Here is a 17,900-nt window from a genome sequence, read left to right on the forward strand (position 1 = left end):
TAATTTGTGAGATTTTCTATCTCCTAAGACTGAACAATTCCAGCTAGTGACTGATTTGATGAAACCAAAAGAAATAGATGATATAAAAAACATAAAGGAATTCATCTAAAAGGCAATTGAAGTTAACCGAAACACGATCATTGTCATCTCTATCATAGAATCATGAATATATAAATACAGCACTATACCGAGTTATGACTGTTAGTGTAAGGAAGGCAAATAAATTGAATGATCCTTTGTCGCATTCACACTGAGGAAGATGAAGAAATTGAAGCTGTGAGTAAGCTGAAGAATTAGTGTCACATTGGACTATATGGTCTCAAATTTCCAATAATAGAATAATTGAGAAATGAATGGAAAAAACTACTGCTTACCAATTTTCCAAACGCATTTTGAGCTTGCTTCGGTTTAGATTTTCGACGCCATTTCCTTTTATTCGGTGATCCAATATTAGTTGTCGTTGTTGTTGTACCTAAAATAGAATCCATTCTTCCACCATTATTACTAGTGATAGGAGCCATAAGACTGGAAACATTACTACTATTCACATTTGAAGAAGCAAGGGGTGTGGAAGACATGAGGGTTTCATTTTGAAGATCACCTGTGAAAACGGGATTATGTATGAATTACATGCTAAGTTACCAATCCTAAACTGGGAGGGGGACAAAACAACTACTTAATTTATGATTCAAAGACTATGGAATGATCACTATGTTGAAGTAACTAATGTAGTGTGTTAAAGCTGCCGACTCTGGTTGAGTAATCAGGCTTGCCTATTGAAACTACAACAGAACCATTCATATTGACTAAGAAACAACTTTCGAAGTTTGAATACTGGAAGTGATAGAAATAAAGGTGATGAACTTGAGATTAGATGAAATCATAATACTGAATGTACCGAAGTGCAGTAAAAGTAGGTTTTCTCAAACAGAATATCAACTATCTTCTCACAGTTACACAAATAAAATCAGAATAAATCAGTTTTTAATATAAACACCTATCTTCTATTATACAATGGGGTTACTGTATGTAGTGATTGGAAACAAATGTTGTCAAACAGATCAAGTGCATGTTTAAGAACAATCAATTCCTGAGTGGTTGTCGTCACATTACAACGTCGATAAAAATAGTTGATACTAATTCAAGTTCCTTAGAAAAGAAATATCCTTTAATAGTGTGAGGTATCCGGAAAGTATTTACCTACGAACACAACTATTATCACTGAAGTCCATATACTTCATCACTACTAACATTCCTCCTCGTATCATAAATCTTTTTAGCTTACTCATATATAATCATTCATTCATCACTGATTGTATTCTTTTCAGTATGGGTAACTAATGCTAAAGATTTAATTTCACTAAGCCTTATTCTTAATCTCCTCAAACTATGCTTTAAACTGTATTAGAGTTCTCAGTGTTTAAAATCTGTTAAATCGTATAAATCTCGCTAACTGAATTTTAAGAACACTCAACCACAGTGGTATGTTGTTTATGCCGATGAAATCGGTTGCAATACCCTACTATGATTATTTTACTTGGTTTTAAATACCTAACATGGTAAATCAAGACTACATTCTTTTATCGCTTATAGACAGTAATATTGTGTAACTTTGTAGGTAACAAATTAAAGAGTGGAAAATGGATTTTTCCAGTAGATTCCAGTCGCACACATTTAACCTGTTTAAATAAAAAGGAAAACTGACTGGACTGACAGTACCTAATGAACACCTTTGGTTTCATTTGAAACTAGACAGATTGGTTAATCTTTGCGTTATACTACAACACGTAAAAAAGAGGCAGAAATAAACTTGAACAGAGGATATTACCGACCTACACCAAGTTAGCAAAAAAAGCCTGAGGAATTCAACTACGTCGTGAGTGAAACAATTAATCAGCCCAGGCTATAGATGATCACACAATACGGCAAAAGGATCAGTGTAGACACTAAAACCACTGGATACCGACTCGTTTAAAGGTTAAGTGTTCATGCGCGATAACGAAGTTACTGGATTCGATTCTTAGGTGCAAGGTCGTGGATGCCCACTCTTGAGGAGTCTCATGCTAGGGAGAAATGATTGTTCAGTCCTTACAGATTTTCAATGACGATCAGATCATGATTTAAAACCGATAAAAAAAAACAAAATTACAAGTGATACAAGGGGTTTTTATGTTTAAAAAATATTAAAAGGCTTTATCGTTAGCGGATCCAAGTGGTATAATCTGAGCTAACATTGAATAACTGATACCTCTGTTAAGAAAACAGTTCACTTACTTCCATTTAGAGACATTGTTGGAATTCCGTTAACTGTTGCAGTTGTAACATATGATGTTAATCCTGGTAAATGTGTGAATGCTTCAGAAAGTGAAGATGAACCGTTAGCTGCAGCGGCGGCCGCAGCTGCTGCTACAGCTGCCGCAGCATCAGCACGATGTTTCCACCGAATATGCATCTGAAGACTGGATGAAGAACGGAAAGAACGTTGACAGAAAGGACAAGGACGACCTGTAGCTCCAGCACAATGAAAACGTCGATGATTTGATAAACATGAAGCCTAATGAAAAACGAACATAGAATATGGGATAATAATAGTGAAAAGTATAAACGCACATTAGTGAACAAATTTATTTCTAAAATAGAAAAATAAGAACCAAAAAAGATGTTAGTTTTACTTCTTTCATACCATTCAATGTGATATCAAAACTATTGTATATGCTGGATATTACTTTTGAGCCACAATTTTGATGGGATGAATGGCGATTCTTTATTTGAATACCCAGACCGAAACAGTATCAATAATTAACTTATTAATTAGAAGCTGAGTGTTTCAACAACTAAGCCACCGTTATTACATTGTCTCTGATGTTATCTGTGTATCCTCAAGATAATCCTCATATATATTTTTCGTCCCACTATACAAGGGTCACTGGTATTTAAAGGTGAATGGAAACAAGGTAGTTAGGCATATGCAACGTAGAACCTGGCAGATGTGTGCATCGGTTTAAGCTGTCACAAAGTAGAACAGCCAGATTAAATGGTCAGTGTATATCCCACAATTGTACATGTATGCATAAACAGTAATAGTGGTATGATGTGAGGGATTAGTGAGATTTAAAAAAGCAAGATAGTAGGGGGTAATGTTTCATAATTCCCTACTGTCGGAGTATCAAGAAGATTCGCCGATTACATGGTTTCAAATCACGAACTAGTCTTAGTTAGGCCATCAATAGAAATATGTAAGGACTGGATGGTTATTTCTCCCTGGCATGGGACTCCTTAAGAGTGGGCATCCACGACCTTGCATCTGAAAATCGAGTTAATAAAATCAACTAACTTCGTCAAGTGCAAATATTAATTAACTAATTGATTACTTGACGGAAAGATTTTCCACAAACTGTACAATGAAATCTTGGTTGACTTGAATGAGTATAACGATGACGTTGTAAATTTCCTCTATCTGAAAAAGCTCGTCCACAATCAGCACAAGGAAAAGGACGTTCACCAGTATGACGTCGAGTATGAGCGATAAGACGACATCGCATACCGAATTCTCGACCGCATACACCGCATCTAAAATTAAATAAACAAAATTAATTGAATTATTTCATTTATATCAAGTTAAAAGTAGTAAACGGTAACAATATACCCACATACAGATGAATTACATTGTACATTTGATCGAAGTTTATAACGCATCTAAAGTTCACTAAAAATCTAAAAGGTATTATTTGCACTCTAGTGGCAAATTCTTATATCACTTCTCTTAGAACAGCAAATACTTGAGAAAATAAAAAAAAGAGTTAATGAATCTTATCATAATGTGTATAAACAAACACCGTTAAATTCACTTTCCCCGAACGAGTGTGAACATGCAATTATTCAACGTAGAATGATCCACATTTGTGAATATGAAATTATAGATATGTGAACAGTTGAATCAACATTTAATAACTAATCGATGTAGGTAGAAAGTCATGACATATTACACTTAATAATAAACAGGAAATTATGTTTATTAATAATGAGAAATATAGCTAAGTCAGTCAGTTAGTACGGAACACCAACGTAGAGAAAGATCCAACTTGAAGTACTAACAAGATGAATGGGAAAAGAGATCGAAATAATGTGGTAACAATGACAATAAGAACGACTGAACATTGGGATTATAGTTTTAAAAGACAAAGTGGGAAAGAATATACGAAGGAATACTGAGATTCAAAATTTTGCCTACACCATAATCAACATAAATTGATGAAAACCAATAGAGCCTTCTGAATTCGTACCAATATTTCATCAGACACCAAAACACTGGGACTGATAAGAATTCCAAGATAAATGAAGTGATCGAAACGCTCGATGTTATATCCGAACGAAGAATAAATGAGTGGTAACTACTAGGGATTATTTATGGACAATTATTACATATATATTCTTATTGGATAATTATTAAGTAACTAGATTATATCTATATTCATATTCCTTTTATCATAAGCTTTCATTTGACCAATTGGCTACTGTTATACGATTTACCATCCTCAATTTATTCCCACTTTTGGCTTGATCTTGAATAATTGTTATTTTTCATTTTATGGTGTGAGGTGGTCTGGCCTGTTTGTACATAAACCACGTATGTCTGAAATATACAAATCACACAGTGCAGGCTGATATTCGTGTTCTGGACTGAACGAACTGGGTTAGGAGAGAAGCTACTATACATACAGAGGACCACTAAAGACTCTGAGTTGACACAAGGTTGTTAGTGCTGGTTGGTGTATCAGTGGTTCAGCACAGGGACAAGGTCATATAAGCCGGTGTTCTGATTGGAGATCCTGTCATGTAATATTTGACGGGCCATAGAACATAATATTCAACTACTTTGCTCCCTACCATGGGTCCAAACGTTGACATAGACCAGTTGCGAAGAAGCATTTAGCATTTGGACGGATAGAAACCCATCTCAACACGCTTGCATCATCGCTCAACGAGATATGAACACTGTATTTATCAGCGTCCTCATTAAACAGCATTTTATCATTTGCATATCCTAAGTCAACAAGTGAGTCATCTGGTAAGAGGTCGATTCCTGAAAAGTTGGACGATGAGAGCTGCCACTAGGAGAATATCTATGAAAAAATTAAGTAAAGAGGGAGACAGTAAGCAATCTTGACGAACACCGCTTGAGGTTGAAAATCTTGACGACAGTTTGTCATAAACTCTGACTTAACGATTAACATGAAAATCTCGCATACATAAGAAACTCTAACATGTTTATCAAGTATACATCACTTAGTAAGTTTAAAACGGAATGGTGGTTTAGTAGTAAACGATGGCGTTCGACTTCCGGCCACTAGATCACAAGCTCGAATCTTGCTACCCGCCTACTCCAGTTAAGGTATTCGGGCAGCATATCACAAGTTCTCATTACAGAGGAACAATCAGTAAAATAAAGCATTCATGAATAATAAACTTACACAAAATGTCCTGTACCATTGTTATCACGTTTCACTGTAGTTGAACTAGCATCCAAACTACTATTATTTCCTTGAGATGGTGTACCTAGTTGAGTAGACTGGGATAATAGTTCTTGATCAGACTGTTTTTGTGGTGTATGCACTGGTGTAGTAGATTGTAATTTTTCTTCAGTTTTTTGTAAATTTTCATTATTACTATTATTATTACTATTATTATTATGATTTGAATGATTTTGTGAAGTTGAATGCACCGGTTGATGAGTTTGTTGAGAGGATAGCATATTAAGTTGTGATGCTGACGATATGGAGCTTGGCAACAGAACAGTGGCGGCAGCAGCAGCAGCTGCTGCCGCAGCAACGGCGGCGGTCGACTGTTGTTGTTGTTGTTGTAGATGGACACCTGGATGACCTGTAAGTGTTTGAACATGTTGCATATGTACAGATGTATGCGGATGATGCGGTTGTTGTAATGAATGATGAATTTGAAACTGTTGTTGTGGCGGTTGTTGACCAGTTTGCTGTGTATGATGGTGCGGATAAAAATGAGCAGTTGTAAATAAAGGTGCTAAAGAAGCGGAATTAGACACAGAAACCGCATTTGAACCGGATGCACCACCGACGCCACTGCCACCAATTCCAACTAATCCTGCTCCAGATGCAAAGAGATGATTAGCATTATTGACTTGATTCGAACCAGTAGCATTATTCAAAGTCATCATTCCGCTAGGTGTGGCTGATACAAGTCCACCAGTTAATAATTGTCCAGCTGTAGCATGACACGATGCTTGATTAATAATTGTTGCTTGATTACCAGCACCACTACCACCAGGTGTAGACGAACCAATCGACATATGATGAGTAGTAGTATCATTTGATTGTCCAGTATTGAACAATCCATTTGCGGCAGCAGCAGCAGCTGTGGGATAAGGAAAATACATTAATTGACCAATATATTGTGATTGATCGTATGGTAATACAGTTGGTAATGCAGCCGCTGCGGCAGTTTGTTGTAATGTTTGAAAAAATTCAGCATTTGGAAAGACACTTGGATGAGTTGAATGACCACTGGCAGCAACAACATTTTGAGCAATCGATTGAACAGGATGAATTGATGCAGATAAATGTGGCTGAGATAGTCGATGCAATTGAGAATGCTGACTTGGATTGTGCTGTAATTGTTGTTGTTGTAACAAATGTTGCTGGTGTTGTTGATGTTGTTGCTGTTGTAACTGAATTTGTTGATCAAACACATTTGTTGGTTGTAAATTATTTTGTGAATGTTGTTTTTGTGCTTGTGAATTGGACTGTGGGAATGCAGATGCGGTTGCTTTCATCGTCACTACACTAGTTGCCCCACCACTTGACATACTGTGTGTGCTTTCAAATTAGTTCCAATTCAATGCTTTAATAAATAGATATATACAGAAAAAAAAATGTAATAAGCGAATACTTAAAAAAGATCTTTTCTTAAAAACAAAAAAGACGAAAAAACAATCTTTTTATAATAAGTAATGAAAACATAACATGTTTACTTGTGCTATATTGCAAGATCTGTATAAGTTAATGATACAAAATAACATGAAATGAGTAAAAACACAATAAATTTATATTATACTACTTAAATCATTGTTTTTTTACTTTTCTTTAATTAAGAGAATTACCCATGTGTACAAAACAAGTGTTATGTATCATTATCAACATTGATCAAAGTTATCACATCTCATATCAGTACAATGAATAAATATCAACAAAATAAAATGATGATTTAATTTAAGCTTTAATGAATATGGAAACATGACAGATACTAGTTTAACAATAAAAATAAAGATTGAGTTAAGAATAACTTATGATTCAGAAGTTAGTAAACGAATCAAAGTCTACAAAGTCATTTTACAAACAGGTATCATTTAAATGATATTTATGATAGATCTAAATACACTTTGCTAGACTCACTAGCTAAGTGGATAACACGATGGCGTTTAGAGCGAACGGTACTGAGTTCAAGTCCCAGAGTAAACATCAACTCTGAGATGCAGGTACATCCGGCTGACGAGTCCCAAATAGAACGAAACACACGTCCTGAATTCCACTGTTTGCCCCCAAATGGCCTGGTACACCCGAGAGTGGGGAAAACCCGCTCTCCCTCTTCAAATGCTCTCACATAGTCACGCGTATATACTCTGCCAGGGAAGTCCTACTCACTGCATTCTCGCACGAGTGTTGTTTATGAAATTGAGAGGACGAAAAGCGAATGTCCGGCACCGACTTTAACTGGGTTGGTGGGCACAGAGAGTTCACCTAAGGGAGTTGGAAAACCCTGATTCCAAACCAATGGTACACATGACCTCCAGTATCCTGAAGGAACAAATGGCGTATGAACCAACTGTTGGTCACCGGCTACCACGGGACTGCATATCCTGACGTTGCTCCACTGCCTTATGGATCAGACCTTTAGGTCGAAGGCTCGGGGTGTGGCCCCCTAAGAAAATCACCTGTCTCGATTCAGGCACCCAGACAGTATCCCATCCCTCACACCAATCGAATGATTTATGTGGTGCATATCTATTTGGTGCCCCCTTGTACCAGTATTTATGTTCAAATAAATACAACTTTGGCCTATTTGATCAGGGTATTCAACTATTAACTGATTAATTAATCTAAGCAGCACTCAGTTATTAAACCCTAGGTTCATAGACCTAAATTTTTTCCTTCAATTTCCTTTAGTTTTCATATAGTGGACAATTATTCATTCGCCAGAGCTATTCGGAAACAATAATGAATAAATAAACATAATATAAATAGTATCTGTTGTCTCATACAAAACAAACCATAGATTTTGATTTTTTTTTTTTTACTAGCACGTATTTTATACCTATTATTTTTGTTAATGCAAGTAAATGAAAGGAAAAAAGATAATGAATCACAACTATTCCGCTGTCTACTAAATAGAACATTGGTAAATCTCGTGATGTTCTCAAAGTGATTTGAAAATAAACGACAGGAACTAAAAGTTTACAGAACATTTTAACAGTAATGTAAACAAAATAACAGAAGAAATGCTTCTGATGACTAGAAAAAGGAAAGCACTATTCAACTCAGTTGTTCAGTCTATAAGTATTCATCAATCCTTAGATTTACTAGTGATGTTTCTGTACGCATCACGGTCAATCGATAAATACACGAAGTCTTAGTGATTCACATAAGTGTCTAAGTAATCCATGACTTCAACTGCCGATATATCAACTCCTGTCACAACCATTCAAAACATTCTACTTTAGTGAGACAAATTATTACTCTCTTTAGTGTTAAACATGGTAATTCTAATCGATACACGTTTGCGCAATGCTCTAAGTCGCTTTTATTCTTACTGGTTGATGTTCGAGATACGTTGATGCAGGTAATTAGTAAAGAGCATAAAACTGGTACCATAGTTTGCCGATGAAATGTTACATAGGATGACATCTTAGAAAAAAATGTACAATCAAAGATATCAAACGAGGATAACACTGTTAATGTAATAGACAACATTTTCCATAAAAGCTCACGCTAGCAGTTAGTCAGACAGATAAATCCAACATGGAACCGTTTGTACCGGCACAACACAGAGATTAATGAAAAGATAAAAACATGAGAATGAACAAAATTTGATAGTGGTATTTGAGACATAATTTGGTCTAGACTGTTAGTTTTTACCACAGCTCTTCAACTTTACCTAACAGGAAATACTAGAGTACGGAAACTATGGACGCTGATTTGAAGAACAAAATTATACAATGAAATCGTTAAAACTAGTAAAGCAAATAGCCATGTGTGAAAAATTTACACAAGTTTAGGTTTGTGAAATTTTGTTAGAGATAATCAAAGCGAATATTGTACAAAAGTATATCAGTTTACGTTGCCACGCCAAGCGCACCATCATAGGAAAAGAATGCCAACAAAAATGTGATATTTAGGTGAACAAAACAACGAGTTATACAATAATTAATGATGAGTGATAACATTTCCATGATTTTAAATCACAAGTGGATGCATTTGTATTATAGTGATCGAAATCTATTAGTGATTTAAAACAAACGGTTACGAAAAACCAATGGATTTCTACTAAGTTTATTACGCTGATAGATTCTCGTAAACTCATCCGACCAGGCTCTGAACACGATGAATAACGAAAACAAATCAGACCTAGGTTAACCAAAAGCCTAAGGAACGACCGTGAGCAGTGGTGGGCAACGAAATAAAAAAGATGGAAAAGGCAGCGGCCGTAGGTAACACCGAACAGCTTTTCAGACTAATAAAAGAAACTGGGACTAAGAAGTGAAGTGTAAATGAAACAATCTTATCTGCCCCCAGTCCAGACGTTTAGAACGATGGGCGGAACACTTTAAGGAGCAGTTCAGCTAGCCTTTGTCAGGTTCTAGAACGCAAGCATGCTTATCGGCGTCCGACAGTGGTGGTCTTTCTAGACTTAAAAGCAGCATTTGACTCGGTAGACTGCGAGATTCTGTGGCAGTGTCTGTCATTGAAACGCGTACCTCAGAAGTACATAAACCCTGTGAAGGCTCTTTACTCGAACACTAAAAATCAAGTCAGAGTATATGGCGAACTGTCATCTGCTTTTGCAACCTCAAGTGGTGTCCGTCAAGGCTATCCACTTTCTCCATTTTTGTTTAACTTCATCATAGACCTATTGATGGAAATAACATTCTCGTCTACTGAATTCTCGGGTATTGATCTCCTTCAAGGAGGTCCACTTATCGACTTAGAATACGTAGATGATATAGTCCTGTTTGGTGAAGACACTGATAAAATGCAGAGTCTTCTGGTAGCATTGAGCAACAATGCCAGAATGTTTGGAATGCGCTTCTCTCCCTCTAAATGCAAGTTGTTGATTCAAAACTGGTCTGCATCTACATTTGAACTGAGGATAGGGAGTGAAGTAGTCGAACGCGTTGACAACTTCACTTATCTTGGAAGTCTGATCAGCCCTAATGGGTTGATGTCTGACGAAATCTCAACACCCGGGCATTTGGAGGCCCGCCCCAAAATGCTCTAGTACGGCCGAGAGTAGGGAGAGTTCACTCTCCCTCTCAATATGCTCTCACATAGTCACGCGTATATGGCCTCTGCCAGGCAAGTCCTAATCACTGCATTCTCGTGGCGGTGTTGTTTACGAAAATGAAAGGACGAAAAGCGAATGTCCGGCGCTTTAACCGGATTCCAAACCAATGGTGCACATGGGCTCCAGTATCCTGAAGGAACAAATGGCGTATGAACCAATCGTTGGTCACCGGCTACCACGGGACTGCATCTCCTTACGATGCTCCGTTGCCTTGTGGATCAGACCTTCAGGTCGAATGCTCCGGGTGTGGCCCCCTAAGAAAACCACCTGTCTCAGTTTTGGCGATTGGGCAATATTCCTGCCCTCACACAAATTAAACGACGAAGTGTGACGCATACGTATTTGGTGCCTTCTTTTACCAATGTTTATGTGTTTAAACAAAGAATATGAATAAATTTTAACGTCTCAGCAGGGCTTGTTGTTTTATTTGGTCAAATAAAGGAAACGTGTCATAGAATGATGAGTCATATAGCGTACGATTACATACTCCAGCTTCTAAGTTACTATTCATAAAGTATTTTGTTATTCTGACCATACACCACAACTTATAATATTCTCTTGGTAAAAACTGTTGTTAGATCCACATTACGTAACTGGGTGACATACCTCATGTTCGTAAACTATAATTTGAACCTTACCTATTATATGAAGTGGGCTAACCAAACTAAAGTGAATAGAATAAGTCCAAATGTGACACTCGAACGTGAAAAATTGAGTATTTAAACTACTCAGATACAGCTGTTAGTGCTGCAAGCATCCTGGACATATTCGACAGCTAGTAAAAGCTTTTACGTCAATACGGCTATAAAATGTAAAAGTGTATTTAAAATATCTACATAAAAACTCCAAAGTATGTGACATACTATGAGTTAGTCAGTTATAATCAACCTCGTGCCTGACACAAATATCGATTAACTCAAGTTCCTATAATTCACCAGTACAGAAAGATAAATAGCAAAGCCTTCAGAACAAATGACAATGATAAAGACTAAACATTAAGAACATAGTTCGAGATGGAGTCCAGAAAGGACGTGAGAAGAAATACGAGAATTTAAGACATAAGGCGTGGAAAAATAGTGAACACGTTTGCGCCACTGTGACCTTTTATCACACGTTTCCATCCACTGATAATGATAATGAGTCAGACCAACAGTCTGTGACCATACATTGGCTTCATGTCTTAGTTAGCTCCTAGTAATTTCGAACTTACTTCTAATCCAGTCAACATTATACGTCGGGGAGGACAGTACATGATATGACTACAAAGCAGTTACATTTGTTTCCCATTATACTTTGTTTCAACATCAATCAACCACTGGGTTCCAAAAGTGTATACCGAGAATCTAAGATCCATTCCCGAAAATAACAGCCGACAAACACACATTTACGATTAACAGGGTTTCTTCATTCAGAACACCATTTTGAGTTGCTATCGAGAATTTTGTATGACTTCATATTATTATTTCGGAGCATATACGATATGCCCAACTTTTAATAAACAGTGTTTAACGTGATGTGTAGACGCACCGGTTAAATTGCGTTTGATGGGTAAGATAATATATTCTTACGCTGAACTTAATTTAGTATGGCCATTCTTAACATTATGGAAGAAAAGTATACGAATAAAAACCTAACAAAATTAAGATTGCCTATATACATTGAACCATCAATAAGCTAACTTCACTAACAAACAGGGTGAGACTATAATTTACGGATACATCAATCAGGTATAAGATGACAGGTATCAGATTTTGGCGTGAAATTCACTCAACTATTTGGCCAAATAGAGTCTTGGCATTATAACTGATGTCAGTTCGTGATGAAAACCCTAAATCTAATTCCTAACCTTAACCATCAACTGTAAATCATAATTCGAATTCCTCACACTAATATATAACCCTCATTCCGTCATAGTTATCAGGTGGACACTCTCAAGGTAAGTCTAGCGTCGCTCAAAGGTCGTCCGTAGATTATAGTCCCACCACAAACAGAATTAGTTTAGATACATTTCAGTGACAACTTATGACGACCACTTTCATGAATTCCAATAAAACATCAACTGAAGCAATGAATACTTTTCCTCTAAGCGTATAACATTACAGGAGTTTTTTTAATGAACCGTTAGACAGTCTTGAGATGGAGAACATTATATATAAGTCAACAAGATTCTTAAAAGTAGCCTCGAAATCAGCTAGTCTTCTGAAACAGAAATTATGCATGGTTTATATGACGGATTTAATTAAAACTACGCTAACTTCAACAAATGGTTCATGTAGATGAGCGAGGCTCTTTCTAGTATGTAGAGCTTCTAAACTGGAGCAACGGTTGACGCATCTTGCTGTGAAGAGCTGATTAATATGAAGGTGCAAACCATTAACGAAATTTAATGCCACCCAGCTAACTAATGAAGTAGTCAGGGCTATTTTAACCTGCAACTTGATGATCGTAAGTCGTTTTCAAACCACTAAGCTACACTATGGCGAAAGTAAGTTTTTTGCCAACATACTAGGTTTTTAAATTAAAATGCGGCTACAATGTCATTGCTTCTGTTCAGAAACGTAGTACAATAAGACTAACCTTTACGAATGTGTTTAAGAAACACTATTTGAATGTATTCGGCTAATACACGGCAAACCCCACGACATAATCCAGATAAAAATGACCCTTTCGGAGTCCCATTTTGTGTTTGATTTCTATCGTGTTCGACAGGATTAACTTTAAACATCCTAACACATCTACCTGACAGATGTGACGGTAATTTTATTAAGAATAATACTGCCAGTGTATGAGATATTCTGGCTAGGCTTAGAAAGCCGAGTTAGGGTAGGTGAATTGTGATAGGAGTTGGATATTCGTGGGCTAATATGTATGCGGAAACATGTGAAGAGCTTTCAGTCACAACTGTAGCTTAAAATGACTATTTTTGCCTTTTTCAAAAACATCCGAGAACCGATATTAAGGAGAGATAAAGAACCAATTCAGTTATTAACGTGGAGAGTATTTGATACGACCTTCGGAAACTGAGGTTTTGTAGAAAGGATGAACATGAGTGACTGTCCTTTGAAACGTTTGTTGCAGTGTGTCTCAGTTAAACTGAGATGTCTAGACGGGTCTTTATATGATGCTTAATAAGAAAAGAAAATCAAATCAATCAATTGCAGTTGATATACTGGTCACAAGCGAATGTTGGGAATACAATCCGAAGGATCGATCTTACAAGAATATGATACAACTACGTTCATCCGTAACATTTGCCATCTAAAAAATTCACATATCTTGTTAATGTACTTAACTACCCCAATGTCCAGAAAACTGTAGGTAAGATTTTCAAGAATGGCGTGTTATCTATACCACTGCCCAGAATACTGTCGAACTACTAAAATAACGTAGAAAGGAACTAGTTAAAAATTAAATCGAAGCATCAATTAACATAGTAAAACTGAAAAAAGTATAAACGAGTAAACCAGAGTTCGTTTATGCTACACTTAAAAAGATGAACATCTAACCAAGGAGTTAAAGCATCAACAATTCGAGGTAACACTTGAAATGCGAAACCAAACTTACAAATTTTACATCAAATGTAAACTTCCAGAACAGACTTCCAAGGAATTAATTAAAATTAACCATCCTCAATAGTAAGGAATTTAAAAGATCGCCAGAGGACTATTGATTGTAGAGTAAAACAATCATTAATGATAGTGTCTTGAAAAATTTAAATTATAAACTGTAATTAAACCTTTGTTTACAGCTTCCGTTCACATATATTCCACATAGCGTCTAAATGTACTGTACCTTAGTAATACATATTAATATCGCAGTATGTCATTATCCCTCATGTCCACGTTTTAGCACTAAGGTTTCCCAGATTTGTGATTTAAAGATAAAACAGTGAGGTTCTGTGTTCGTCTTTTTCTGGAAATCTTATATGAATCTCCAATCTTCGCTTAAATGAACTGATCAAAGTTGGGTTCCGTTCGTTCATGTTTTTTCAGCTCGTCCGCTGTCCTCAAAGTAATCTTTATCTAAAATGATTAAAACGCCTCTAATACAAAAAGGAAAGCTTTCCTTTAATGAACTTTCACATCTAGTGGCAGTCGACCACCGATGCTGCTAAATAGGAACCTAGGTATATTTAACGGTAAATTGGAAAAAAAATAATAGTAAATTGAAGCTAGGTACTGTCCTAAGTCCTTGAGAAATAGTCAGGTTTTCTCTTGAAGAACTCTCGAGAAATCGCTTGGACTAGCTCAGTTGGCAGCGAATTTCAGCATTTGGAGTATAAGATGTGTGAGCAGTCCGATTTGTTATGTTGTGTCCCCAGATTTGGGTGTTATCGCTAGGGTTTGTTTTGGAACTCAGCTAAGATTGCCATTCATAGCGATGTACAGAACTGTTTAGGATGCTGTAAGTCATTAGGAGATTATCTCTGAAACGCCTATACTTTATTAAATAAATGTTCAGTTATTTCAGATGCTCTTCATGACTCTTGAATTTGAGTCTCTGAACTGATTTCATGGCTCTCTGTTTGATATATCCCAGTATATTACTACCGTTTAAGAGTAAGGGGATAACGTTATGTTCCCATAATCCAAATAGGGTTAAGCAAAACTGCTGAAGATAACGTGGAATGTTCTTCCGTCAAACAGGCCAGAAATGGGCTTCAACGTTATCAGTGAAAGGTTTGTTCGGAAAGCATTTTTGTCGCAGTAAGAGCAGGACTTCAGACCGTAGGGTGTTAACAATCCTATATCTCTTTCAATTTGTGATTTCTGTGGAGGGGAGTTACCTAAGTTGTATTCGTAGTTTAAAACATATCTCAAATGAACTATGTCACACTTTGAAGTGTTAGAAATATATCCATTGTTATCCGCCCAACTTTGAAGTCGAGTCAAATCCTTCTTAGGTGCCGACTTGTCACGTTGGTTGACAACTTATTTCCAGAGAAGAGTAATGAATCAGACTATACTTGCTGAGGAACGTCATCTACATAAGTTAAGGAAAGAGGTGGTTCTAGTACTGAATCCTGAAGGGCCCCATTAGGACATTCCGAGGTTGATCGTTCATCTGTACACCCTGACTAGCTGGTTGGTAATACGAAAGTGACGTTTTCTGAAACCGTGCTGTTGGGGTGAAAACAGGTTTATTAATAGTAAGTTGTCACGTAGATTCCACAATTTTCGAGCTTGTAGAATTATTAGTATTGCCCTAATAATAGACCTAATTCTAAAATTGTAGATTTGTCATGACTACCTAATCTATAAGACCTAATATGGAAGTCACATCGTTGTCTATAATGACTTATCGTAACATGACACTAATATGATACTTAGTACCATTTAAGGCTAAAGATATAATAATATATTTAAAGTGAATAAAGACAGGTTATACAGAATGACCACGCCTGCGAGGCTGAGCCACTTTATTCGATTCAATTCTCTATTCCTGCGTTCATCATTCATAGTCTTTTCTCCGTGTCAAATCTTGAATATCTATTTTCCCAGTTACCTCATGTTCAGTTTCGAGGATTGTGTGGTTAGGACCAATACTACTACGAGGGTTTTGACGGTAGTGCTACCAGTCGGTAGCTTGAGGGTTCCCTGCACTGACACACCGTGAAAATAAGTGTAATATGAGTCAGCTCACAGATTTTTGGTAAACTATCAGTGTTCATATATAATCAAATTGTGTACTCAATTTGAAACGTATGAGTCTACCTGTCCTGTACATCTGATGAAACCTATGTAAATTGACAAGTAACTTACCGAGTTGGTAGTCCCAGTCCCTTCAACTTTTTCAACAATTCTGACAGTCCACAAGTGGAATAATCAGCTTCAACATGCTTTTGTCCTTGAATCAGGTGGCCTGTCGGAACGCACGCGGTTTTCAGCTTGCAGCCGGCCTTTATTAGCCAAAATACTTCAAGAGTAGCAACTGCCATATGAGATGATGGGAAGGTTATCTTCACTAGCTGGTGTCCAGAATACTCGCTATTCTTGGCTAATCGTATAGATTCTTGAGTCAATATTTTCTTGAACTTCAAAGATTGCTTTTGCAATTTCTACTCTAGAATATCATAGTCTGTATTGCTGGGGTCTGTGTTTTATGGGACACCTTGCACCTTGATATTTTATTATTATTAACGACTTTATATATATCTATATATATCTATATATCTATCTATCTATCTATCTATCTATCTATCTATATATATATATATATATATATATATATATATATATATATATATATATATATATAGGTACAATATGGAATTCCCAGCACGAGGTATTTCAAAAAAGTTCTTTTACAAAAAAAATAACAACAGCGAAAAAGAAAAGAAAAAGTTGAAAAAGAACTAAACCTGTACAACTTTCAACTAGAGACATGTTTAAGAATACAGGTTATTGACTAGGTCAACTCTAACAACCTTTACGTCACAGAGTATATTTGCTGGATAAGGTAGTATATATCTCTTATGCCTTTGCTTGCGTGCATGGGTTTTAATGTGCTGACGTTTCGTTCTATCAGAGGGTTTACATGGAGAAGGATATGAGTGAAGGGGTTGGTTAGTATATGATATGGTAACACCGGTCAGGAGTTTGCAATACCTTAAATGTCCATCCACAACCGTAATAATAATGGCCCCAAACGATTCGCTACATCATACCAAACATCATACAGATGAGAGATACTCAGTGTTAAGTATGAAACCATCGACGACAGACCGACATTCAATACGAGACAAAAACCCATTCATTTCTATGGGATGTAAAGTGGTAGAAATTGTCATACATACAGTGAGATCGTCCACATATTTCACAAAAGTGTTTTATGTGGAAGATGGCAGACCATGCAAAAAAAAGAAGAGGTGGAAGAACAGCTCCTTGTGGCACACCATCATGGGACATTAGAGACGTTCAACATTTTCCTCCAAACACAGTTTACTGTTCTCTTCCAGAGAGGTAAGAACATTTCCAGTTAGTCATTCAAACCTGGTTAACTTGTTAAGTTAAAAGTAAAATGTGTCTCGGGATAGAATCAAAAGCAGAAGTATAGTCCAGAAGAGCGCATTGAACATACTTCTAACTCTTTTACAAGCTGAACACTAAATTGTGATGCAGAACAGCAACGGTATCTAAGGTGCTTCTTTTGCATATATAAGCAAACTGATACGGATCAATGTGCCCTTTTATCGTAGGGTGAGGTGGAAACATCAGTAATTATTCCATTGTTTTGAGGAAAGTTGAGATTTTTGCTGTGGGTCTAAATTTTACATTTTTATCACCAGATACTTTATTAGTTATAGGGAT

At 36.5% G+C, this 17,900-nt stretch overlaps 1 protein-coding gene across 1 annotated transcript; it reads right to left on the reverse strand.

Annotated features, from left to right (window-relative positions):
* Positions 1-184: 184 nt before the first annotated feature.
* MS3_00000551 (uncharacterized protein) lies at positions 185-14,259 on the reverse strand. Its single transcript, XM_051208274.1, has 6 exons — positions 14,155-14,259; positions 13,168-13,966; positions 5,472-6,873; positions 2,684-3,570; positions 2,275-2,554; positions 185-601 (listed from the first exon to the last, which is right to left on the reverse strand). The coding sequence occupies exons 3-4, from the start codon at positions 6,836-6,838 to the stop codon at positions 3,360-3,362; spliced, it is 1,578 nt and encodes a 525-aa protein (XP_051065229.1). The 5' UTR covers positions 6,839-6,873; positions 13,168-13,966; positions 14,155-14,259; the 3' UTR covers positions 185-601; positions 2,275-2,554; positions 2,684-3,359.
* Between the last annotated feature and the right edge of the window lie 3,641 nt (positions 14,260-17,900).

Source organism: Schistosoma haematobium, chromosome 6 (assembly GCF_000699445.3).
Source record: "Schistosoma haematobium chromosome 6, whole genome shotgun sequence".
NCBI classification, from domain to species: domain Eukaryota; kingdom Metazoa; phylum Platyhelminthes; class Trematoda; order Strigeidida; family Schistosomatidae; genus Schistosoma; species Schistosoma haematobium.